General features: G+C 41.3%; 2 protein-coding genes across 3 annotated transcripts in view; one reads left to right on the plus strand and one right to left on the minus strand.

Moving 5' to 3' along the window:
- Positions 1 to 152: 152 nt before the first annotated feature.
- On the minus strand, positions 153 to 17,097 carry farsb (phenylalanyl-tRNA synthetase subunit beta). 2 transcript variants are annotated; one of them, XM_030744707.1, is made up of 18 exons: positions 16,975 to 17,097; positions 16,538 to 16,593; positions 16,238 to 16,392; positions 15,898 to 15,970; positions 15,664 to 15,779; positions 13,448 to 13,598; positions 13,255 to 13,363; positions 12,886 to 12,956; positions 12,737 to 12,798; positions 12,349 to 12,400; positions 12,193 to 12,254; positions 9,958 to 10,165; positions 9,786 to 9,866; positions 9,594 to 9,686; positions 9,002 to 9,119; positions 8,474 to 8,626; positions 1,469 to 1,616; positions 153 to 1,130 (listed from the first exon to the last, which is right to left on the minus strand). In XM_030744707.1, the coding sequence occupies exons 1-18, from the start codon at positions 17,030 to 17,032 to the stop codon at positions 350 to 352; spliced, it is 2,547 nt and encodes an 848-aa protein (XP_030600567.1). In that variant the 5' UTR covers positions 17,033 to 17,097; the 3' UTR covers positions 153 to 349. The 2 variants fall into 2 exon arrangements, with proteins under 2 accessions (XP_030600567.1, XP_030600568.1); XM_030744708.1 differs by lacking the exons at positions 9,002 to 9,119; positions 9,594 to 9,686 and having other exon boundaries at positions 8,474 to 8,530; positions 9,845 to 9,866.
- A 4,300-nt stretch (positions 17,098 to 21,397) lies between these two features.
- acsl3a (acyl-CoA synthetase long chain family member 3a) overlaps positions 21,398 to 25,567 on the plus strand; it is a 42,210-nt gene continuing 38,040 nt past the window's right edge. The window contains exon 1 of the mRNA XM_030744950.1: positions 21,398 to 21,572. The gene's annotated coding sequence lies outside the window, so the exon portion shown is untranslated. The remainder of the gene's footprint in view (positions 21,573 to 25,567) is intronic.

The raw sequence follows: 25,567 nt of genomic DNA on the forward strand, positions 1-25,567 counted from the left end.
GTCTACTGGCTGCACAAATGTCTCTTTGACTTGCCAGTAATGTATTAACAGATGCAGAGGATTTGTGGAAGTCTGTGTATTTGTTACCTGATTTGGGGGAAAAAACAAAACAAAAAAACATGATGCATAAAAAAAGATTCAAAGCAGTCGAGTCAGAAGTTAGAATGGCTTTAATTGATGTCTGAAAGCAAGAATCTTTTGTACTTGTATCAAAGGATAAAGAAATAAAGCACCTGAGCTTTAGTTATTTTAATACAGGGATGCTGGAATATTAACTGAACATTGTGTTTCATCGCCTAGCTTAAACCAAGACCAGTAAATCTCAGATGGCACATTCTGTCTGAATGATTCAGATCTTATTGAAAGCAGCCACATCCACAGATTGAACATATTCCTCGAAGGCGGTGATGGCTTCCTCCAACAGATCAGTGCCCACTTTATCGTCCTCCACCACACATCCTATCTGGAGCTTCTTGATGCCGTAACCCACTGGCACCAGCTTGGACTGCCCCCACAGCAGCCCGTCCATGCTGACGCTACGGACGCACTCCTCCAGCTTGCCCATGTCTGTCTCGTCGTCCCAGGGCTTGACGTCAAGCAGGATGGAGGACTTGGCGACGAGAGCTGGCTTCTTGGATTTCTTGGCGGCATACTCGGCGAGGCGCTGCTCCTTGATTCTGGCCGCCTCTGCGCTCTCTGCCTCGTCATCCGACCCAAAAAGGTCAATGTCTTCGCCGTCACTGGCATCATTCGGCGTGGCTGGGGGAGTAGCTGGGAGGACAAACTGATTCTTGGCTGATGGAAGATGAGCTCTTTCTGTCTGGAAGGACTTGATGTGGTTGTACCAGCGCCAGAGGTGGCAGAGCGTCGGTGAGGGCGGATAAGGGATGGCATCAAATACAGTCATGTCAGCTTGGGACGCCACAAAGCCCTCAATGTAGCTTTTGTCAGACAGAAAATCACTGAGAGCTTTGAGGCCCACTTGTGTGCTCACGTCACCAAACACAGTTTTTGTGGAAGTTGGGCGGGAGAGAACGATCTGCCGGGATTCATCCTGTATGGGGAACTTGTGTTTGATCGCTTCCGTCATGGGGACGTCGTGTGTGAGGGGGGTTTCAGCAGTGTGGCCACTGGAAGAACCAAGGCAACAGAGCAACAGGTAATGAGTCACTGAGTTTAATTACCATGCACTAACCCCAAGGCACAAGTAGGCTAAATTAAGATCAGGCGTGCATGCACAAGCCCACACACAGACGCACAAACACATGCTACAAAACACAATGGAGTCTTGTTAATTTTTAATTCTTCTGGCTTCAGTAAAAACAGCCTTGTTACTCTTATATAAAACAATGTTTCCACTTAATCCTGCACAGACTGTTTTTTTTTTCCGATCATCTGCAGCACACCTCAGCAAAACACACCAAACAAACTACTATTCAACATTTTAGGTTTAGGAAGGTGAAATCACAGGAAGGGTTCGATGTCCATCTCCAGTGCGGAGCAGGGCATTGTCAGCTCAAAGCGGTTGATGACATCTGGATGGAGCACTCCGAGACGCCCGACTCTTTTTCCATGGACGAAGATATCTGCACAGCGACCGGGGAAAAAGGTGCAATCTGAAAGGGAAATAAAAAAATAACAGTTTGGCCTCACTTCGATCTCACTGAGGCCGTTTTCAAACTTACGCCGCAACCATGGACTTTTCTAGACATTAAGGAGCTCCAGGCAGCTCGTCTAAAACGAACGGACTGATTCTAACAGTGAGACCATGTGTACAACACGGACCACGAGCCTCATTCTCTGTTATGAATATAGATATGTTCTTTTGTAATGGGCAATTTTGTTTCTAACACAGTGAGAATGTTAGTGAATCTGATTAACTATAAGACAAAATTAATACTGAGCAGAATTGAGTTCAGCTTATTGGTGCAGCCCTCCACAACACTGCCAGTTTCTCATGTGGCCCCTTGGGAAAAAAATAATTGCCCACTCTACTTAATTCTTATGCATTTCCAGGACATTAGAATTAAGAGTAAGCACCCAGCAAGGATCAAAGTCTTCTCAATGAACGTGGTTTTAATATACTAAGCATTTCAAACTGAAGTGTGATCACCATTGTTAATTAAATCTTTAAGCCTTTTCCTTCTTTTTTCTTTGGTCTCTGTGTTGGTGAAACCTATTAGTGAAATACTGTAGGGTTTTAAAATATATAACATATTGAAATGGCTATGGTTGTGAACTGGGGCTAAATAAATAAAACTGAACATATGCAAAAAGGGCGGGTATAATAGTTTATCTATTCAAGCTTTAGCCTATACCTCGTTGGTCAGTATTTGCTGTTCTTTACATTGAATTCTGATAGCACGGTTAGCACTGCTGACTCTCAGCAAGAAGGTTCTGGGTTTGAATCCACCAGCTGGCTGGGGACTTTCTGTGTGGAGTTTGCATGCTCTCCCTGTACCTGTGGGCTTCCTTCTACAGTCCAAAGACGTGCATGTTACCTTAACTGGCGTTTCTGAATTGGCTGTAGGTGTGAATGGTTTCTCTGTGTTAGCCCTGCAGACTGGTGACCTGTCTAGGGGTTACCCCACCTTTCACCTTATTACAGCTCGGACAGGCTCCAGCCTGCTGGACAGACAGGTGGACGTTTAATTGCTTATTGTTCTGAGAATTTTTTGTTTCGCAAGATAATAAAGGATGCCAGAGATAAAATTATTATAGTTTAAGGTTGAAATTTTCTAAGGCCATCAACTGTCTTCAGCATTTGTACATGCAGGTGATCTGAGGCTTTTCAAAATGTGTTTGCAGAGTTTGAACAAATTCAAGGAAGAAAATAGTGATGAATCCCAGATTTGAGTGAATGTAGGCACGGATCTGTGTGTACACACCGTTTGTTAATGAGGCCCATCGGCCTGATCTGATCTCCCCACAGTTAATATGTGAAAACAGCTTAAATTAGACTGGCAGGATTTGGATGCTAACACCTACACCTGGCACCAACTTCTCTTGTGAGAACTTCCTTTGTTGTTGAATTATCACCCCTGCTAGTTTTTTTAATACCTTACTGACAAACTTTTTTTAGTTGTTTTTTTGCCCCCCCCACTAGCGTTACTATCTACGCACACCATCTGTGATCTGGGTGTTTCTTGGCTCCTGTTTTTGCCACAGTTGCGACATGTCCAAATGAAGCGTCTTACCAGCTCCTTGGACATGCTTGGTGTTTCTCCTGCTTCACATCACAATGAACACGAGTCAGTTGTAGAGTGTGGGCAACACTGTGCTGCCTTTCTTAATCATCATTTGTTCACCCACGTTCATCATCACTGATTAGCCATTCCGAACAAATCCAGAAACTAGAAAGCCTTTACTTCCTGTGAATATTTTTATTCCAAGGAAAACCCCTTAGGAAGTGGAAAAACTGTTCTCTGGACTGACCAGAAGCTGGATTGCTACTGTTTATTATCAATCACTGATACAGTGTTCATGTCTCTGCTCTATGTGAAAATGTCATGGCTCATTACCCTGAAACCACCACCTCCAGACACCATTTGACCATAACTGCATTTAATCCCCCTCACACATGGTGCAGAAAGTGTCAGCATCAGGAGTAAAAGGTCACTCTGCTCCAGATGGGAAGAAAAAGCCTCCATCGACACAGACATCAAAACACTTTTGTCTGTGTGAGAGGCGTTTTGCTCACTTCGTTCAAAAAAACCCAAAAACAACACTGACTGAAAGACGGACTTGTCAGGAGATAACAAGATACAGGGGTTGCTATGGCTACAGCCCCACACACTCACACACAGACACGGCATTCTCCCATCGTGCACCGCTTCTTCCCACGCTGCCTTGCTAATGGGTTCCAGAGCCCACTGCTTAGATGTTCCATCATCGCTGCAGATGGAGGCTTACAAGGCAAATGCATGTGCTTTCAAACATGTGTTGGGCTGCTAAAACAGAGAAACTCTAGCAGTTATTTTCAGTGGCTGTTAAATGGGTGGAATGTGCTTGCGTCGGTTCACACGTCATCTACTTGCACCATGAGCAGGATGCCATGGCAACTATATAAATAGCTCGGGCACATCTTAAATAACCAATCAGTCAATGAAAATCCTACACTTGAGCTCGTCCACCTACTCTCCTCCAACTTTGAGCAGAAGCCACAGTTAGATCAGCGCATCATCAGCAAGTCCAACTGGCCAATTTATCATCATCATCATCATCAGACAGCAAATTCATACGTTCTTAATCATCTTAATGAGCTACAAACTGCAATTAATGCCTCACTCTGCAAGCAGCTACACATCTGAAATTACTACCAATATAACTGTCAAGACTTCTCAGTTACAGCTGGTGATAATCTACATTTTTGTTATTGCCACCCAAATTGATGGAAATACCAGAAGTATAATGTGATTTGCTCAGCCTATTTTAAAGGTGAAATTATGTTTGTTTTCTGGATTTACTGGAATTTTTAGAACATGATAAAAATTAATAAAATTAATGACATTACTCTTGTGATGCCAATAAACCTCTATGGCACAGGAAAGGACAGGAGGGAAGAGATTAAGCTATGTATATACAGACTATGTTGCTGAGGGAGGAACCTGATCTGCAAACTGTGATGCACATTTACGACCTGGGTAATCATTTAAGTATTCCTCAGTGTTTTTACAAGTACTTTTGAATAATGTGGTGCTTCATAAAAGACAGGCGTGATCACTTGTTTCTGCATTGGAACACTGTCTTAGCAATGTCACCTGGTTCCTAAATCTCAAGAACTTTGTGAGCACAATGTCATTACTGTGCCTGAAATATGCTTTAAATGATCTTACAGGTGTGGTCGATCTGAGGCTTCAGTCTGTAAACATCAGTGTGAATAATTAAAAAAGAAAAAAACAGACAGATCGCTCTAGATGTGAAAGCGAACAAATATAGGTGACATGATACTAACAAATGGGCCGAGACCTTGCATTGGACACAGTTGTTAAGTGAAACATGGGCATCTGTCATTTAAGTGTTTTCTGCTCTGCTTCTGGTCCCCTGACTCGTCATTTCACCTCCTTTCTGCACTGAGTGGTGGAAACACAGCTGACATGTATTCCCGAGGAGTGATGCTGAGTGAGTGGCAGAGCTGCTGATGGACACATCCTGTGGACACGTGTCTGCATCAGGTGGGCTCTTAGACAGGGTCACAACCTTGTAATGGGTTTAAGGACACGCTGACATGTGTGTGGCTAATGGTGCATAGAGACTGGAGGAGGAAAAAAAAGGAGAAGGTAGACTGAGTGGGAGTGTGTGTTCTAGTATGTTGTGCATGAGAGCAAACTGTGAGGATGTCCATTTCCACTCCCATTTTAAGTAAGTGTGTTACTTTGTGCCAAGTCAGATGGCCAGTCTAAGCACCCGTGGGTGGGTGCTGTATGTGCCAGTCTGTCTCGCAGCTCAGCACTGCAGTGGGTGACGTGACTCCCGTGCTTTCCTCCACACTGCAGACTTTGCACACTCTCATACCTACAGTTTTTTTTCCCTTCTCTCCCCCCCCCCCCCATCTGCACTCTGTAATCTTTTCCATTATTCCTCTCCTTCTGTCTGCCTTCAGCCCCCCGCACTCCTCTCTCTGCACTCATCTCTCATTCACCGATACTTGAGCCCATTGATTTGCAGTCTGAATGGGCCGGTAGAGGCAGATATCCTACAGCGTGACCTTGCAAGCCCACAGGAGAGAGAGAGGGGGGGGGGGGGGGGGGGGGGGGGGGTAGATGGGGAAGAAAATATGGAAAAAAAAAAAAGAAAAGGAAAGTGAAGTGCGGAATCTAAAACTCAAATGAACGGATCAGAGTCCCTCTGGGAAAAATGGCAGCCTGAATGCATACAGACTGGCCTGAAGTCGAACCTATCTGATCAGCAGTCTCATAGAACAGATCAACTGCATCAGAAACTGAGTCACACCTGCCATTTAAACAGAGCTCCACAGGAAATATCACTATGCAACTCACATCTCACCATGTTAACATCAGTGGACTGTGAAAAAGCAAATTCACTTGAACTGTACAGTTTACAGCTTTGAGATTCTCAGTGATTAAAAGAGTCTTTCAGAATAAAGGTCAGCAGATTTCTCAGCAGACTCCAAGTGCTGAAGCAATATGACTAACTTCATTCATCTCATTCACAGTGACTTAGGAGAGAACCCCTTTGAAAATTTGCACTGTTGCTCAGATGCATTTCATCATTAGTGACGCACTGAAGTGGTGTTCTTGGCCTGTGACCCATGAAACACTAATGCTGATTTGACACCTTTTATTTTTATTGAGCCAAGAGACGACAGGAACAATGCTATCTGTGTTCGACAGAATGAAAGTGAAGTACTGACATATTAGGGTAAGGAGATGCGATTGCTGGATTTGTAGGTAGAAGAAAGCTGGTGAAAAGGGAAAGTAAAATAACACCTGTTAGAAATAGGGATATCACAAAAACTGAAACCTCTGATACCTTATGAGCTGATGCTAAAATGGTACTGGATTTATGCCAGGTACTGGAGACACTGAATGATGCCAACAATAACAGCATGTCAAATGTTGGTGGCAAGTGCAGATGCAGCAGCAGGTTGAGCTGTTGGCAGCACCCTGAGTTTAACATCCCTGTGGGTTTGAGCCAGGTTTGCATGGTGTGCATTAGTATGATTTAAATGCAGTCGACATCAATAGTGATCTCCTTAAAGAAAAATGTATGGAGTTATTTTTATGTTTTTAGCCTCAATATATTAAGTAAGGCGCACCTTTTTTTTTTTTTAAGGAAGGTTCACTTTTCCACCTGTGAGGCACAGATGGAAAAGTGACGCTACATTGTATTCGATGCATCTCTGCACACATAAGGTGAGGGTGCCGAATCCCAGTTAACATACTAACTTACAGCAAAGAATGATCTTTGTGGGGTGATTCCATATTGTTGTCTTTTATCACCATCTTGATACTAAAGTTATTTTGATGGCAACTGACTGTGAGTGGTCGCACACCTGGACCCTGTCTTCAAAGCAACCATTTCAAATTCAACAAGCTTGCAAGTTCATTGCAGGTGCTCACAATGTCGTGGCCTCCAGCCACTGTTTTCCCTAGTGTGAATGCAAGATTAATCCATGACTAGAAGATGAATACCGGCAGTATAAAGTCACAACATTTCCCTGGTTCTTTATTCCTTTTTTAAAGTTGATCCATTTTCTCTCCCTGCTTTTATGTATAATAAACACACGAGGTAAAAGTAGACTAATGAGATCTTTTAGCCAACCTAATGTAGCTTTTGTATAATAACAAGAAAGAAAGCTAGTGCTGCTAGTGAGCAGAAAACTATTATTAATAACAGAGCCGATATATATAGGATATAGGACTTTTAAGACCAACACAAATATTTGGTTGTCATCTGCCATCATTCATATTTCCATTTGTAGCAGACGGTTGTTTAAATGAAAGAGCTCTAAAACCCTTCCCACACATCTTTCAGATATTAGGATGACCGAGGTCTGCAGCTCACTCTGCAGCTTTCTAAACCCGATGATAAAACAGTCACAGTCTCTTCCAGCAGTAACTGCCGAGGTCAGGAAGTGTCGAGGTGAGGAAGGAAACAAGCTGAGTTTCACTCCAGTTCTGTGACTGTCAAAAAAAAAAAAAGCAACCCTATGGGTCTATTCCAGATCAAGACTCAAAATATAAGCTACTGTAGTAACAGTGTGCATTAAGTCCATCCCCGCCAGAGGGGAAACAGTTCATGCCCTCCATTAACTTTGCATTGAGTGAAGGTGCATACTTGTCAATTCTGTCTGCTAGCAAAAAGAAAACAGTGTGTGGTCGATTACACCATCAACAGGCCAGAGAAAAAAATGTCCTGCTCTTCCTGCTGAGGCGCTACAGCAGGAATGGAGAAAATGATGGATCCTGACACTCAGCATGCCTACATCTGTAACAAGCACGTTGTCAATGATAACTCAATACCTAAATGTCAGTTTAGGCCACTATTGTTTTTTCCTGTATATCTTTCATTCTTCAATCCATTTTCTTAACCATGCCAACCACTGTTGTCACCCCTTTGTATACATAAACAAGACCTTGTATATCTTGTGTGCTTTCCTACAGAGTTATAATAACCACTGATGTTGCAAGTCAGTCTGGAGCTGAAACAAAACTGTGCAGGTCACTGCCTCGACAAAAGTGCCCTCACAATAAAGCATGTACATGATGCTCTGATAGCAAACACAACCAACCCTGGATTCACATAATCTCATCCAAACCTGCCTTTAACCTCACATGACACAGCTTGCACATTAACATAAGATCTCATGGCTTAAAATCTGTTGTTGGGATTTTCTCTGCTTTGTACAAAACCAGTCTGCAGTTATTTACCGACAAAGCTAGCCCTTACACGCACTCCTATAGACCTGGTTATCATTTCCCACCTCCCTCTTCTTCTCTAGGCTTCTTACCGTCTGCAGCCTGAATGTGGTAGCCCTCTCCACGGGCTGGCTTCACTTCTAGCAGCTGCATGGTTCGGTCCAGTAGGCCGTGGATCACCTCGAAACCCGGACTCTTGTTGTAGTAAACAGCACAGAAATGTCGGCTGTTCCTCGCGCCGACATCTGGGTGATAGGATGAGAGATGAATTATGAGAGACAGCAAGAACAGTGCATACAGTACATCCACTAAACATAACTCCATCTGCCACCAATCTTTTGATATGCTCAAAATTATTCGTGAGTTTTTTGTTTTTTTTAATCATATGTGTTTATTAAAACATTTATCAACACTACATTGTTTCTCTATAATTATTTCTTCATCTAAAACTGATTATGATTCCCCTCGAGTGTATCTACTACATAATGTTTAGGACAGTTTCACCTCCAGCATTTAAAAAGAGTACTCTCTGTCCAGACACGTTAGTGGCACATCAGGTCTCCAAAACTGTGCAACTCTACATGAAATGTTTCCATCACTTCAGACATGCTGACACCCACCTTTGGTCTCATCCTTTAGCACCACATCTGATATCTCAAACAGTTTGAGGGGAAGGGGCATCTTCCTGTTGGCAGCTATAGTTTTCAACAGGCCTGGCAGCAACGTGGTGCGCGCCACCTGGTGGACAAAAAAAAAAAAAAACACTGGTCAAGCTGGAAACATTGCTGCAGTTCTTTAGGAAGGAAGAGGGCGCCCTCTTATGGAACAATTACAATACAGCTCAGTGCTTCTGGTTAGTTTTCAAAATCATCCCTGCATTAAACGTCTTACCCGTCTTCATTTTAAGCTTAAGGAGAAAAAGTCACTTGACTACAAAGCAGCTTTGACTCAGCATCAAAAATACATTTACAAAGAAAACAAAAAGACATTTTTGGCAAGTTTTTAAAAGTAATGGAAGAAGGGGTGGCTGCAGGTGGACGTTAAATGAAGAATGGCAGAGGAACATTTCCATGTTTCACTGCAACCTGTACCTACTGTACAGTTTAAATATCCAGAATGCCAATTTAATGCCCGACCAAATAAACCAGGACTTAAGGTTATTTGGTCAGTACTGTTCTGTTTAAGTGCTGTAGATTGTTACTAGTGCATTACCTGGAACTCAGCAGTCTTGGGGTTGGAGATATGAACTGCTTTTGTCTCTGAGATCTTCTTCCCAAGCTTGTCTGCTATATCTTCTTGAGAACACTACAGGAAGGAGAACAAATTACTTTGAGCATTTTTAAGGACACAAACAACAACAACAACAACAACAAAGTATGACTTTTGCTTTTTTTCCCCCCCTACCAGGGCAAAGTTGAGGGCCTCTGTGAATCCAGCAGCTGCCAGGTCTTGCCTCAGCAGCTCGGTCAGTTTATTAAGTGGGAACTGTGAACAAATATGTAAGAATACACACACTTAATCAGATGTATAATCGTATTTGGTTACGATTCACCATGTATCGAAAACAGTCAGCTACCTGGTTGGCTATAGTGTAGGTATGTGGGATGGTGCGGGTAATGTTGTTGAAACCGTAGGCAATGGCGGCATCCTCCATGATATCGCAGGCGTGGATGACATCTGAGCGAGTGGGTGGGATCTCAACCTCAAGCTCATCGCCGACTCCGGTAGCCTGGGAGAGCAGGCACATCCTGGTCAGCAGCTCAGCAATTTTCTCTGTTGACTCACTGTCACGAGAAGAAGAAGGAAAAAGTGACTTTTCGTGTTACTGAGACACCAAACAGGTGAACCTAAGAACCCAATGCAGAGTGTAAGTATATCAATTCAGAAGCAAACACTGATGAACTGAGCTGAGCCATTTCAATGGAAAGTAAAAAGTGGCTATAGACAGTTCTCACTGGGCTCACACGGGATTTATTGGCATAAAACTGCCACCACACATGGATTTACACTCTGACAGAGGGGGAAAACTGAAAAAGCAGCCTGGTAATCAAGAGGTACACATATGATTAAAAGTATGATGTGAGAAAACATTTATAAGACCCTGAACATAGCTCCACATGGGGTAACCAAATTATTACCACAGGAAGAGCAGATGCTACATTTGAGCTTTGGGCTTGAGAAGTTTCTAAATCTGTATCCTTCAAAAGCTCATATTAGCATCTCCCAAACCTCCCAAGACCCTCTGTCCTCATATGGGGACATTACATTTTGGTTTTGCTTCACCTTACACTTCATTCTGCTCAAATGCGTTTTATACTTTGTTGTGTTATGCTGTAAAATAAACCCATTTTCCCTATCTGAGAACCTTTTTTTCTTTTTAAACAAACATATGTAACAACCATGTAACAAAATACAACTGCCCGTTCAAAGAGGAAGCTTTACTTTATATACATATCAGGTCCATCTAATCACAATAAGGACACAAAAATTTAACCTGAGTAAAAACACATTTTTACATCCTATTGACATTATCGGACATGGAACAATGATTTGGAACCTGAAACCTGAGCAGACTGGAAATCAGCTTGTACTCTCATTCACAGACTGAATGTACAGCTCAGACTCTTTGTCCTGTCTCCCTCCCCTCACCCCCAACCAGCAGCCCAGATGGCTGGTGGCAGATGGAGGTTTCTTCCTGTTAAAAGGGAGTTTTTCCTTTCCAGTGTCACCAAGTGCTGCTCACAGGGGGTCGTTTTGATTGTTGGGTTTTCTCTGTAATTATTGTAGAGTCTTACCTTACAATATAAAACATTTTGAGTAGGCTGTTTGTTGTGATTTGGTGTAATGTAAATAAATTGAACTGAACAGATTAACACATTTTAACTGGTTAATGTGAACAAATACTGCCAAGTTAAACCACTGTAATTAATATACATCTGACATATTTTCTAAATGGACAAGGACTACAGAAACACTGCTTCACTGGATTACAACTTTTTTTTTTTTTTTAAATCTATTACACTTAAAACTACAGTATTTCTATTTGGCTTGGATCCAGAAGGATACAATCACAACAAAAATGAACCAACATTAATAAAACTCTGTCTTCTAAATGTTAAAAAGCTACTAATTATTGTTTTGGGAAAGGTGATTCAAAGATTAGCTACCTAAACTCACCAATAGGCCAGTATCTGTGCACTCTTTATAGACCGGTTAAAAAATACACAGTTCTGTGAAAAGGCAGCAATCAGGCCTGGGTGTTTCTAGTGAAGTTGAACTCAGCTTTCAAATCACTTTTTCCACACAGGACAAGATAGGTTTGGACAGATTTGTTCCTTAATAAATGAAATCAGCATTTGTATTTACTCTGTTGTCATTGTATAATATTAACATTGGTTTGATTATCTGAAACATATAGGTGTGATAAATACACACAAAAAAGAAGAAAGAAATCAGGAAGTGGGTTTACTTTCTTTTTACCATGACTGTATATGTTGAGAACTGAATGCAAAGAGGAGTTAGGACTGCACCGACTGGTTTTGGTACATGATAAGTCACATTAAACGCAGTTGCTTTGTCAGTGTTATATACTTCAGCGTTTCTACTGCATTTTGTTTCTACTGACAAAAAGGAAATAGTACCCGGTATAACTAGAAGCATTTTGTATTTACTCAGGTTATCTTTGTTGTGCCTGTGTGTGTGTGTTTGTGTGAGACCCACTAAAAAAGTTAAATTCCAAAATCGGAAACATCCATGTATCGTATGTTTATCTCAAACTTTAATAATTACACTGACACATAAAATGACTTACTTGATGCCAACTTTTTGGTTGATGAACTTGCTGGACAGCTTCTCCTTCCTGTAAGCCAGCTCCTGAAGTATAAACCAGAAAACATGAGAGGAGAATTAGGAGACTTTCAAAGAAATTAGTGGCACACGTGCAGGACGACTGTGGATGATACAGTACTGGGTATATGCAGGTCTTGCCATCTGGGTACACGACCTCAGCCTCCTCCACCCTGACAGACCAGCAGGGAGAAGAAGAAGAAAACATCACCCACATTGTAACAGTCAGTGATGTCATAGCCAGGTCAAATTTGACAGAAACAGACAGGAAGTCAATGAAATAAAGTACGATTAGCACACCTTGCTGACTGCAGTAAAAATGCTTTTAAATGATATCCAGTAGATATATGTGACGGCTGATGGCACGTGACTGACTGCTGATTTAAATCTCTACTACACAGGCAATAACGCAAACATCTTCAATCCTGAGAAAGTGCAAGTCTTTTGACATGCCATTTATTGTCTATCTGCAAACAGAGATGCCAGACTTTGAGATGGACGTGACTTACGTGAAAGGCTGAGCACAATACTCGCTGAACATGGTCACCATCATGTCCAGCACAATCTTTGCCTGTAGGAAACGTAATCAAGTTAATGTCAGTTTGTCACAACAATGGTGATAAATGGCAGATTTACTGTTTTCCCCTCTTAGCCGTACCTTGGTCAGGTCTGTTGCTGTGCACTCAATGAAGACATTCCTTGTCTTTGTGGAGATTTTTGTATGGTCCCCTGAAACAAATGGCACTTCATTATACTGGGAATATCTCAAGAAGTGTTAGTGCTTTGCTATCTTAATCTTACCAAACTAAAATAGTGGTTGTGTACTGCATAATTTAATGCTTTAGGTTTGAAAAGGCACATACTAAATACACATTTTGCTAAAAGTTTTTTTTGAGGAAAAAAAAAAAAACACTTTTCTGAGACATAGAAGATTTTAAATGCACAGTTGGACAAATACTAATAAGTATTCAGAGTGTATAGCAGAGGCAGAAAAGAAAGCAGAATGTGAACAGAGTACAGCACTCACCATTGATAATAGGAGGCATAGACAGAACAATGCCGTTGCTGTCGTAGATGACAGGGTACACAGGTTTGTCTTCAATAATGTGAAGATAATGCCTCAAGTGGCTGTCTGTCTGTAAGAACCAACAGAGCACCAGTGGGTTAGCTAAGAAGACAAACTGCCTGTATGACCAACACTGAGTCTTTCAGCTGCTCACCTTGTAGAGGCTCATGAGCTCGGCGCCTGTGTACTCTTTGCTCTGATTGAGCGGTTTGAAGCAGATGTCTCCTGGAGGTTTGGCCGTGTACATGAAAGGACCAGAGATGGTGTCCAGGTCATGGGTCCCAATCGCTACCAGGCTCCTCTTTCTGCACAAACATAGTAAATGGCATGAAATGACATTAAGCCCAAGACGGCACTACAGTTCTTTCATTTTTCTCTTCAGCTCTCAGCGGAGATGGTCACACTTTTCTTCTCTCCCCAGCCCTTCCTTTCTCCCCTGCTTTGCTGCTTGCTGCTTTAGAGCGTCTCTTCACACAACTTCCGAACTGGAATTTATAATTATGGATCTGGTCAGCTGGTCTCTCAACGCCATTGTTTTGATCAAATTTTCACCATGAGGAGATTGGGGGAAGGAGAACCCTATTCCCTCTTATTATTGACACTCCAGCTGGCTACGTCATGGATTCCTGTGTGGTGTGGAAGATGACGTGCCTGGCCGTATTATCAATGGAGGACACACACATTCAGCTTATCGACACTGGGATTTCTCCGAATTGGACCTGGAGATACCTGGCTTGTCGTTGCAATTCAGGAAGTCTAGGCAGCTGTCTGGCTTTGGTAAGGCTGCTTATGACGGGAATGCAGGAAGGTACAGACTCAAATTCAGACTCTGTATATCTTGAGCTGATTCGGAGGGGTAAGATCTTGGAGATGTATCTATCTGTTTCTGCACCGCAAAGGAACGAACCAAGAAGATTCGGATGAATTGGATTTTTTTTCGCCACAAAGAGGTGCCAGAAAGACTGAAGGCTGTCAACAATTTAATCAGTACAGTCAGTACCAAAACAAGACGTAGAATCAGGAATTTGGCTCCCTGGCAGCCTTGGACCGCCGCTTATCAAATTGTCTCCGGGATGTTTGTAAACAGATGCTCTACACCCCCCGCTGTCCCATCTTCTTCTGACCCGTGTTGGACTGATCTCCCTGACCTAGCTGCTGATGAACTCTACATCTTATCAGAACTGTTAGCTGAGGAGGGAGTTTTAGTCAGCCCCACAGTAGGATTAGCATTAAATTGATACCCGAGCTTGTAAATGTTGCTTCTACTGATATTTATGCAACACTAATCAATTTAAAATACCCTCTAATAACAAAGCTGCTGGTCTTAGTGATCACGTCTGGGTTTGGCTGCATTTACATTCTGTGGTCTCCAATCAATAACAGAGCAGAATATTTAGCTTGCTTTATTGCATTTAATACAAATGCAGCTAAATAAAATACACTGTATGTAAAAATCAGTTACCCATCAATGAAGCAACAGCAGCAACTTCAGCAAACATTTAATGCAGCATTACAGCACAACTGCTGCCTAGTTTATTGTGAAAGGATTTTACTCACATTTGCAGCCAAAAAGAGATGTGTGTGAAGTCTAAAATATGTTTAAGAGCACATGTAGAAGAATAAGAAGTCTCTAATTTTACTCAACAAAAAAGCTGAAATCAGTGGGATGGTCATGCAGACAACCTCCACCCAAAATGAGTTTGAATTTAGTGTGCACGGTTCTGACAACGGTTCTGTTTGTTTTTTGTGGTGAGGAGATTACCACAGCTGGTGGTGCCAGAAGAAAGTTATTATACCCATTCATACCTGCTTAACAAGCTGAGATGAAATAAACTGGTGAACTTCCCAATGTGTGTGTAAATTTTACACAAAATTTTACACAAAATATGGAGAGTAGTACCAATTAAAAGTACTAATAAAAAAAAATCTGTATCAATAAACTCCTAACGATACCCATCCTTAGGAATGAGCAATGTCAGTCTTAGGCTATAAAGACCCTGATGATTTTGGTCTCTGCAGTCAGCGCCATACCAGTAAAAACATAATCGCAGGACGTGAGGGCTTTTCTGTAAGATATTATATTATATTATTATTAGAGATTATTGGCTCCTTCCAAAACAAGTATTTGTTCACAGAACAGCATCAAAAATATTCTTATTTCTTTTAGATAACTATATTATGCGTGTAGTTATTTGACTAAGTGCATTTGCATAGCAAGAGGTGCCACATGTAAGGGCAGCATCATGTTGGATTCTTCATTGTACAAATACTACAGTAAACCACCTTGCACTTATACTGAAATTTTCAAAGGATGTTCAGTACAAGAAAAACACTGACCTTGTACGTGGTAGGTGTTTGATGTGCTCTCACCTGCAGATGTTCTGATGCAGTTTCTCCTGTAGCTCAATGAAACTGTCGTAGCGCTCCTGTGTGAAAGTGATGTTCCTCAAAACTGCCGCCACAGCGTGGGGTCGCACTGCTTCTGTCTGCAGGGAGCGAAACACCGTAAACATAGGTCCAATAGACATCTAAAAATCACACTGGTTCTTGCCTCAGGTTACAAATTATTTTTTGCTGTTAAAGAGTCTGAACATCTCCACCCACCTCCTTAGTGATGATCAGCTTCTGACGCTCCCCACTGAGTGGGCTAACATGTCTGTATCGAGGTGCCTCCAGCCTGAAACACAAACACAATCTCTGCGGTTACAGTGAAGCAAAGTTTGCATATACTAAACTCAAAATGGAGAATGCACAATATTCAAATAGTGTAAGTTTGCAAAAAAAAAAAAAAAAGTGAGAAAAAGCCCTAAATTGAATTTATAAATAATTCTGTTCTTACTTGTTTAGAAGTACAACCTGACATTATGCACATTCATACAATCCAGTTTATACTGTTACACATGTAACGATTAACAGTCAGTCTGCTGAGTGAAATGTAACTCACTTATTCTTGAAGACCTGCAGTCCACGGACCAGTCCTTCCAGACACAGGAGGTCATAGCGGTTAGCTGGTACATCGATTTTGTACAGGATCACATCAGATGCTCCTGAAGCCTTAGTGTCCCCTTGCTCTCTGCTGATTATCTCCTTCTCTGAGGTCTGTAAGGCACCATGCCAGAGTTCAGACACAAATGCTAAAGAATCTCAGAGAAAATCTGGCTTTCCCCTACATCCTTCCCAGAAATCTACGCAGTAAGAAAGCTCTACTGTATGTCTTTATTCATATTTGATGCCATTTACTTACAATTTCATCCAACTCCAGCCCAAACTCAAAGCAGAGCTCGTCAAACTCCTCGTCAGCTAAAACAAAAGGCAGGCATTACTATTATTGGACGTTTACCGGCTGCCGTCGCAGCAGCAGTCAGCGGGGGAAATGATGCAATCACGCTGACAGTCAACACGGAGATGCCGGTAACACGCACTACTTTCTTAACGCCAGAAAAACAAACTGAAATATACTGGTATTCATAGTTGTTGCAACACGCCATCAAATAATTGGCATTTTCTTTAATATTTAGAAATAAAGGCAGTTACACTGACTGAGCTGTTCAGTCCATGCTAACTGTCAGGCAGTGTTCAGAAAGTACTGGCCTAACTCTGTGTTTCAGAAGCAACAAAACAAGCGAGAAAATAGACGACCAATTTGTCGGTTACCGGAAAAATATAGTAAATATAACTTACTGTAAGTTCTGCCCAAAGCTCTAAAAAGAAGGTCCCGTTTCACTCCGACCGTCGGCATGTTGGCCACTAATCCTGCTCAGCCCTGTGCGAAAAGGACCCCACTGACCGGTTGTAGCTGTCTGCAGAGGTGCCTGACTGACGTTTTTTTTTTGTTTTTTTTTGGTCTATCAAAACTTTATTAACTAACAGAAACATGCAATAAATAAATAACATGTATATGAACCTGTTTATTAAGGCATATATAATACTGACGGTTTTGCATATTATCATTGGTGTTAAATATGAAAATATTTCAAGATGCTTAAATCGGCTTTTTGTTTTTTGATGTAACATCACAAAGCAAGTTTTTCGAATGTAAATTTAATGTGAACTTATGAATGTAAAAAATTAGCAAATTTATAGCATATTGATTATGGATTTGCTAACTGTTTTAAGTCCTGTAGAAATAATGAGTACTGAATAAGAATTGAAATTAATTAAAAAAAATACTAAAACATGTTCACACCAAGTAAATGATATTTAGTTAGAAAATAAAAATTAAAAATAAGTCCTCCTAGAAGACGAATTTATTTGGGGCACGACACCTGTTATGCTCATTTCCAGCTCTCTACTCTAGCATCCTCTTACTGTACATTATATACATTTCAAAATAATTTATATTAATCTTATAGTTGACCATGATGCGGCTGCAGCTGAAAAAAGCCATTTTAGTCAACTTTCTTTTTTTTTGTTGTTGTAACCATGGCAAAAAATACAAAAGTGCATGTGCTTGAAATAATGGAGTGTCAAGAAGGTTGTTCACATTAACAAGAACAGAACCAAAGAGCTCTCTGTGAGGGCTGGCTGCAAAACACAGTGTGTTTGTGGTGAGTGTGACCAAATGTTTGACTGGTACTGTGCGTGAGACCTGTCAGAGAAAAATCTCCAAATAATTCTTTTTCCATTGAAATATAGGTCAAAATCGAAAATGTGTATTTAATGCATACACATTGTTATTCTTAAAGGGGATGGGGGAAGAAGTGTTATGAGTTCTGCAGAGCAGATAGAAGACAGATGGCAATCAAATGATGAATACAAAAGCATCAAACTGTTGCATTCATGTCATGAAATAATTAATTAACCCTACTCTCCTATTCATCAGAGGGTGGAGTGGAAAGAAGGAAGGATTGCTGTGACCAGTTTCAGGCAGAGGAGAAAGTGGGCAGCAAGCCTCACTTCAGAATTTTGTTTTTTATGCAAAAATAAGTCTGCCAGTGAATCAGCCGTCTGATTCCCGGTGTTGCATCACACTGCATCAACTGTGTGCCAGCGCAGAATGAGTCATCACTCCGCTGGTGCCTCACACTTTCACTGCTCCAAATGTGCTTGGGTCTACATCAATAATTATTCTGTCACACACACACACACACACACACACACACACACACACACACACACACACACACACACACACACGCACGCAGAAAATTTTATGGTGCTTGACAAACATTTACAGCCTCATGAAATCTAAATGTCAACAGCATTTTCTCTTATCGGTATCCCCCACTTGTTATGCAAATATGAGTATATAACAGAGGAAAGAATGACATTGTCATTTCATCAAAACAACAAACTGTTTTAACAAATGGTTATTCCACCTCTCCATGTCTGCAGTCTGCATATGGATGTGTAGTAGGAAGGCTGATGGATATTAGCTAAAAAGTTATGAACCTTCTGTTGTTCTATTATCTCTGCAGTTCAGATGCTCAGGCTGTGTTTTATTAACTTTCAGATTTCCATAGGTGGGACACCATGAATGCAGTGGGGTTAAAGGAGAAATGACATGCAAGCAGAAAGTTATAAGAACTGATACACTGTGTGTAATTTTATTTAATTGCATGAAGTTTTATGGCATTTTATGCAGTTTGGACAGGCAAATAGCTACATTGATAGCTAATTACTGCCAAAAGTAATGGAATGACTGTAGTTACTCCTAAGACTGATGGATGGATGGATGGATGGAAATACTAAAATTATATTAACTTGCAATATAGCCTATTTTCTTCTAACACTTTAAAAGAACAATTTATCACATGGTAAATTGATAATTATGACACTAGTTAATAGTTTGGATTGTAACCCATCTATGAAGTTGTAATTGACGCTATAACAGTGGCAGTGGTGTAGTGGGTAGGCGCTCGCCTTGCAGCCGGAAGGTTGCAGGTTCGAGCCCCTGTCCCTGTGCTGCAATGCAATGACTATAACTGTTGAAAATGCTTAACAAGGTCTTAATGCCATTAAAACAGGCCCACTCATATCATTAACCCTACACACTGAAAAAGTATGCATAAATGTCATGTTTGTAATTTTGCTTTTCAGAACATTTAGAGCCAGGTGACAGCATCTTACCAAAGGGTGTTTCATTTGTGCTGCTATTTTTTTTTTAGGTTTATTTACTTCTGTTTCTTTTTAGGCCTAACCTAATTTCCTCAAGACACTTTAACTTTTGTCAGACTGCCATTCAATTCAATTCCATTTTATTTATATAGTGCCAAATCACAACAAACAGTTGCCTCAAGGTGCTTTATATTGTGAGGTAAAGACCATCAATAATTCCAGAAAAACCCAACAAACAAAACAACCCCTATGAGCAAGCACTTTGTGACAGTGGGAAGGAAAAACTCCCTTTTAACAGGAAGAAACCTCTGACAGAACCGGACTCAGGGAGGGACAGTCATCTGCTGTGACTGTTTGGAGGTGAGGGGAGAGAGACAGGACAAAAGACACACTGTGGAAGAGAGCCAGAGACTAATAATAACTAATGATTAAATGCAGAGTGGGGTATAAACAGAGTGAAAAAGGGTAAATCAAAAAGAAAACACTCCCCCAGCAGCCTAGGCCTATTGCAGCATAACTAATGGATGATTCAGGGTCACCTGATTCTGAGCTCCTTACCCTGAGGAGCTGCTCTGCGTTTTCCTTGTGCTGAAGAGAGACCATCCACTTCTTCGTTCATTTCAGCTGAATGTACCTGTGTGAAAGTGCACCTCTGGACAACCTGACTTCGTTGTTTGGTTTTGGAACTGAACCAGACTGGACACTGACTTGTCTGACTAAAGCTAACTGACTATAAACCAGAGGAAAGTTGAACTTGAGGAACAAAATGAAAGAAACTCGAAATTCTGAAACATCCCAGAGACATTTCTCTTGCATTAGCAGTTAAATGTGATGGGCACTTTGTTTATGGTGTTTACACTTGTTTGTGAAGCTCTGTGAAATATTCACTATTTTTTTCTGATAACCTGATTCATATTTTTATTTTAAATTAAGCTTCACTATACTGAAGTTAAAGTATCCTGTGGCTCAAGCTGCTTAGTGTGTCTTTTTCTCTCTTAAACCCTGTTACAAACTCACAGTCTGCTCCTACATCCATTTCAGTATTCTGCAAATGTTATTCTTTGCATCTTGTGATAAATATTTGTACGCTCTGTAGCTTTGTGCTTCGTCTGTTCCTTTTCCTCTTGTGACGATAGCTGAGACTTGTTTGAGTCTCGAGCTCCTCCTGACTTTCCAGTTTAATTTGTTTTTATAAGTTATAGATGGGCCTCACTTTAGAAGAGCTCACACAAAATACTCAACTGGTAACTGCTTGAATTAACCATGAATTACAATATGAAAAAAGTATTTATAAAACCTTTTTAACACACCCACAAACAATAAGTTCATATCTTAATCATTACAGGTATAAATGTTCATCTTAAATACTTTGTTAGTCATTTACAGACTTTCTAAATGACAGCATGAACCATTAATTGCTCCTAACTTGTTAGTACTTGATGTCATTCTTTATTTAGAAACGGTTAATCCATCATTCATAAAGTAAAAAAATGCTCTCATCAATCTTTTTATATATGAGCAGGACAAAAGACATGCTGTGGAAGAGAGCCAGAAATTAATAACTAATCATTAAGTGCAGCGTGGTGTATAAACACAGAGAGAGTGAAAAGAGGTGAGTAAAGAAGAAACAGCCAGTGCATCTCCTAAGAAATAATGCTTTAAAATTATTTACTAATAACTTTCTAATGCTTAACATTTTGTGTTTATTATAAAGTGTTGCCTGTGTGTGTTTTTAAAAAAAACACACACAGCTTGCGCTAATAAATGATATGCATTTATAAAAACTCCTCAGGCAGGACTTTCCATCACTGGATTTGCCCGCGGTCCCTGTCACGGTGCCCAGCAATATGATTTCGGGGTTCGCACGCTGGTTTGCGTATGGCTGCCATGCTCGCGGCCTCGCACTCTTTCTGACCGTCAGTGACCCGTGCGCTCATCTGGAGGCTTCCTTCCATGTCGGCCGGCCCCTAGCACGCGCCACCTCCGCGAGTCCAATCATAACGCAAAGAATCCCCACGCGCTCCCTGTCGGCCCGCCGTTCACGTCTGCACCGCGCGCGTGTCACTTCCGGGCTCACAGTGCGGAGCGGAGCATCAGCGGACAGAGAGAGAGCCGATGGATGAACTCATGCGCGGAGCCACGCCACACAGAGCCTGAACACAGGGAGCTGAAGACGGGTCTCCGCTGACAGGTGAAGGGTCGACTGGCACAAACGATTACCGGTAAGTTTCCTCGTCGTTTGTGACGTCCGTTTATTCGCAGGGGAGAAGGATGCTGTTGAGCCGTCAAGCTGCACAAAAAAGATGAAGAGTACTCTGGAAGTAACCAACTTTATGCTTCTCAGAACCCAAACAGGTCTTACTGGGTTTATTTAATGCTGTTGAATGTCACAGGGTGAAATACCTGTGAGCTAACGTAGAAACCCTCCAATTAAAAGAACAGGGCAGTGAGGCAAGTAATATGTTAAATACGAAGTATTTTAAATGGCCGTTTTGTTGTTAGCTTCCTAAATTGTTACACTGATGTAGCGATAAAGGTAAAACATGCCCGTGATTGTTTTTTTTTTTTTGTTTTTTTTTGGGGGGGGGGGGGGTGTGAGGATAACTATTCATGCTGTGACAACAAAAGTGTTTTACTTTGGAATATTGAACCGGAAGTCTCGGTAATTGATACTAGTTTGACACTGGTTAGTGCGCTGGATGTTGCAGCTGGAACATATGCGGCTCACTGCTGAGCCCACTGAGCTGATAAAGTTGAAGTTACACAACATGTTACATATCTCTGTTCTCACTGATAAACTTCATGCGTGCTAAAAGATTTTATAGCCATTCACTGCAACCTGCATATTTTGACATGGACGTGAACTTTTATTAATAACCCTTTTCCATTTCTCCTTTTGGTTATTCACCAATTATGAAAAGCATAAAAGTGGAGCACATTTTAAAGGAGCGTTTGTTGTACTCAAAGTACCCAGAGTTGAAAGTGTGTCAGCCTCACCACACTGCTGGCCACTTTTAGTTTCTATTTACACAGCTGAAGTGAACTGGCCTGTGGTGGCAGTTATCAAATGATGCAGGTCCTTTAGAGTGCTTCTTTACCTAGAGACAGAGACACTGTTGTCTTGCAGGGGATGGTCTGATGTGATCACCCCCCCCCCCACACACACACACACACACTCCTCCTTCCTGTAGCCAAGACACAAGTCTACATTATTGTGGCATTATAAAATGCATCTGAAGCTGGGTATGGAGGGGAAATAAAAAAAAAAAAATTACTGTCTTTTTGCCATTCAAAAACACCTTTAATTTAGATCTGTTGTTGACTAGCACGTCTGCCACAAAAATAGTAAAGCTGCAGTCTGATTCGCATAATCAGTCGTTTTGTGCTTTCACTCTTGTTGAAATCACTCTTTAAAAAAAGGCGTCATTCATTTTGCATGCATTTGATTATGTCATTATTTGAAATCTGCTTCCTCAAACAATACACAAACATACAAACAGACCACATATTCTCTTTCTCTTCACTCACACGCGCGCACACACACACACACACACACGCACATGCACACACACACACACACACACACACACACACACACACACACACACACACAGTTTGACCCTCTGGCCTTGAGTCTTTTAGGTGCGCCATTTCAGAGTAGATTGACCTGCACAGCAAACAGCTCAAGGATTATATTTGCTAACCCCGACCCTGATTGTTTCCATTTGGTGTGTTGTTTCGCCACAATGTCCAAGCTAAAGTTTCTGTAAGACTTCAAGCCTGCCTGCTTAGCCGAGTGGGTGTAAGCATGGTGACGTGCGCACACAAAAGACCCCATTCACACCATCTCTTGAGGAAGCAATGATTCCCTCACGCACACAAACAGGCGCACACACATGCCTGCTCACCCCACCACTACGTAGCCCGTACCACTATATTACTCAATTAATCCTGTGAGTGGAGGCTGCCTGCAAACCTCCTGCTGCTTGCATAAAGCTAACCAGTCAGCAACTATTATTCTGCATGGTATGATTACCCATTCTTTAAGGCAGGAGATTACAGTCAGCTTTGCTTATTTGTTGCAGTGGTGCAGTTTAGGTTCTTGAGATTTTTGCAAAGACAGAGAGGAGTTGGGTCTGTAAATCAGGCTGTGTGTGGTTGGATCTTTTGAAAACCATCTGAGTAAATTCAAAATGCAGTTTTTAAATGATACAGTTTTTTCAATTATTAAGGAAAAAATGGTATTTAAACTTACCTGGCCCTATGTCCATCCATCCATCCATTTTCTTCTGCTTATCCTAGTCAGGATTGGGGGTGGGGGGGTGGAGCCAAGAGTGCGCTGAAAACTCATCCAGGAGGTCACAAATACCTAGAACAACATCTAAAGAACTGCAAGCCTCACTTGCCTCAGTTAAGGCCAGAGTTCATGATTCAGGAAGAAGAAAGAGACTGGGCAAAAATGGCATCCATGCGAGAGTTCCAAGAAGAAAACCACTGCTGACCAAGAAGAACACAAAGGCTCATCTCAGATGTGCCAAAAACACGATCTCCAAGATGTCTGGGAAATATTCTGTGGACTGAAGAGTCAAAAGCTAAACGTTTTTGGAAGGTTTGAGTCCTGTTATATCTGGCAAAAAACTAACACAGAATTTCATAAAAAAAAAGAACATCAGACCAACAGTCAAACATGGTGGAGGTAGTGTGATGGTCTGGGGCTGCTTTGCTGATTCAGGACCTGGATGAACCATGAATTCTGTACCCTACCAGAAAATCCTGAAGGAGAATGCCTGGCCATCTGTTTGTTTCCTGAATCTCAGGCACACTTGGGTTATGCAGCAGGACAATGATCTGAAAAGAACCAGCAAGTCCACCTCTGAATGGCTCAAAAAACAAAAACAAAATGAGGGTTTTGGAGTGGCCTAGTCAAAGTCTGGACTTAAATCAGATTGAGATGCTTTGGCATGACCTTAAACAGGCGGTTCACACTGGAAAACCCTCAAATGTGGCTGAATTAAAAGAATTCTGCAAAGAAGAGTAGGCCAAATTTCCTCCACAGCGATGTTAAAGATTCAGCCAGTTCTTGCAAATGTCTGATTGCAGTTCTTGCTGCCAAGGGTGACACAACCAGTTATTAGTTTTAGGGGGCAATTATTTTTTCATAGGGCCAGATAGGTTTGGATAGCTTTATTCCCTTAATAAAGGAAATAATTTAAAAACTGCATTTTGTATTGCTCGGGTTATCTTTGTTTAATATCAAAATTTGTTTGATGATCTGAAACATGTAAGTAATTCCCTTTGGGGTTGCATCCAGAAGGACATCCAGTGTAAAACTTTGATAATCAAACCTGCAGAGCTTCCCACTGTGGCGACCCCTTTTGTCAAGGGGGCAGTCAAACGTAGCTCTATCGTAAACATGTCAGTGTGAGAAATAAAAAACATAAATAAATTAGGAATGGGGCAAATACTTTTTCACAGCACTGTATGAGTGAGGAAAGACAAACGAAAAGAAGGAGAGAAACACAGCAGACTCTAGGAAAACCAAAAACATGAGAAATAAATTAAACAATAATTAAATCAAAACAGAGACCAACACTCAGCAATGAATAAGAAACCATAAACATGACACTCCATGTTTTTGAATGACAGTCAAACTTACCATCATACTGCGTCACTACATCACACTTTCATTCTGTTCCTTTTTTTTGTCTACACCAAACCTAACATGGTCTCTTGTCTTTTGGAGATAGATTTGACCCCAGTAATCATAATCTGTTGAAATATGACATCATGCAGAATTAAGCTCTATCTTAAAGGGCCTTTCACCCATTTTACACATGAAGTTTAGTTTAAATTTTTGAATGACTGATTTTTATATGCCTGTCAAAAGATGGGACATATGCGATCACCAGTGGCGGGCAGGCTGGCGCCCGAGCAGCATACATTGAAATGAAGGCTCAATAAATCAAGAACCGTTTGGCTTACACTTACTAAACATTATGGATAGATAGCTTATCTAAGCCTTCTATTCATTGTCGACACAGGGCAGTAGTGGAAGAAGTTGTAGTCTGCCAGCACTGTGCCGTGCTCAATATTTTTCCTCTTGTCTAATAGGTTATTTAGTGCAGTGGTCTTCTCTGGCCTGTATTTCCTTGACGTCTACTGTGTGCAAAAGGAAAACAACAAGAGGGGGACTGAAACCAGCAAACAAAAACTGAAC

This window comes from Archocentrus centrarchus, chromosome 13 (assembly GCF_007364275.1).
Source record: "Archocentrus centrarchus isolate MPI-CPG fArcCen1 chromosome 13, fArcCen1, whole genome shotgun sequence".
NCBI lineage: Eukaryota > Metazoa > Chordata > Actinopteri > Cichliformes > Cichlidae > Archocentrus > Archocentrus centrarchus.

Bases quoted from the DNA above. Each gene is read 5' to 3' on its own strand.
- farsb (XM_030744707.1), bottom strand. From the start codon at position 17,032: ATGCCGACGGTCGGAGTGAAACGGGACCTTCTTTTTAGAGCTTTGGGC. The intron at 12,401-12,736 runs GTAAGTCACGTC...CTGGTCTGTCAG, and splicing joins TATTGTGCTCAGCCTTTCAC to GGTGGAGGAGGCTGAGGTCG. The intron at 9,687-9,785 runs GTAGGGGGGGAA...TCCTTCCTGTAG, and splicing joins AGGCCCTCAACTTTGCCCTG to TGTTCTCAAGAAGATATAGC.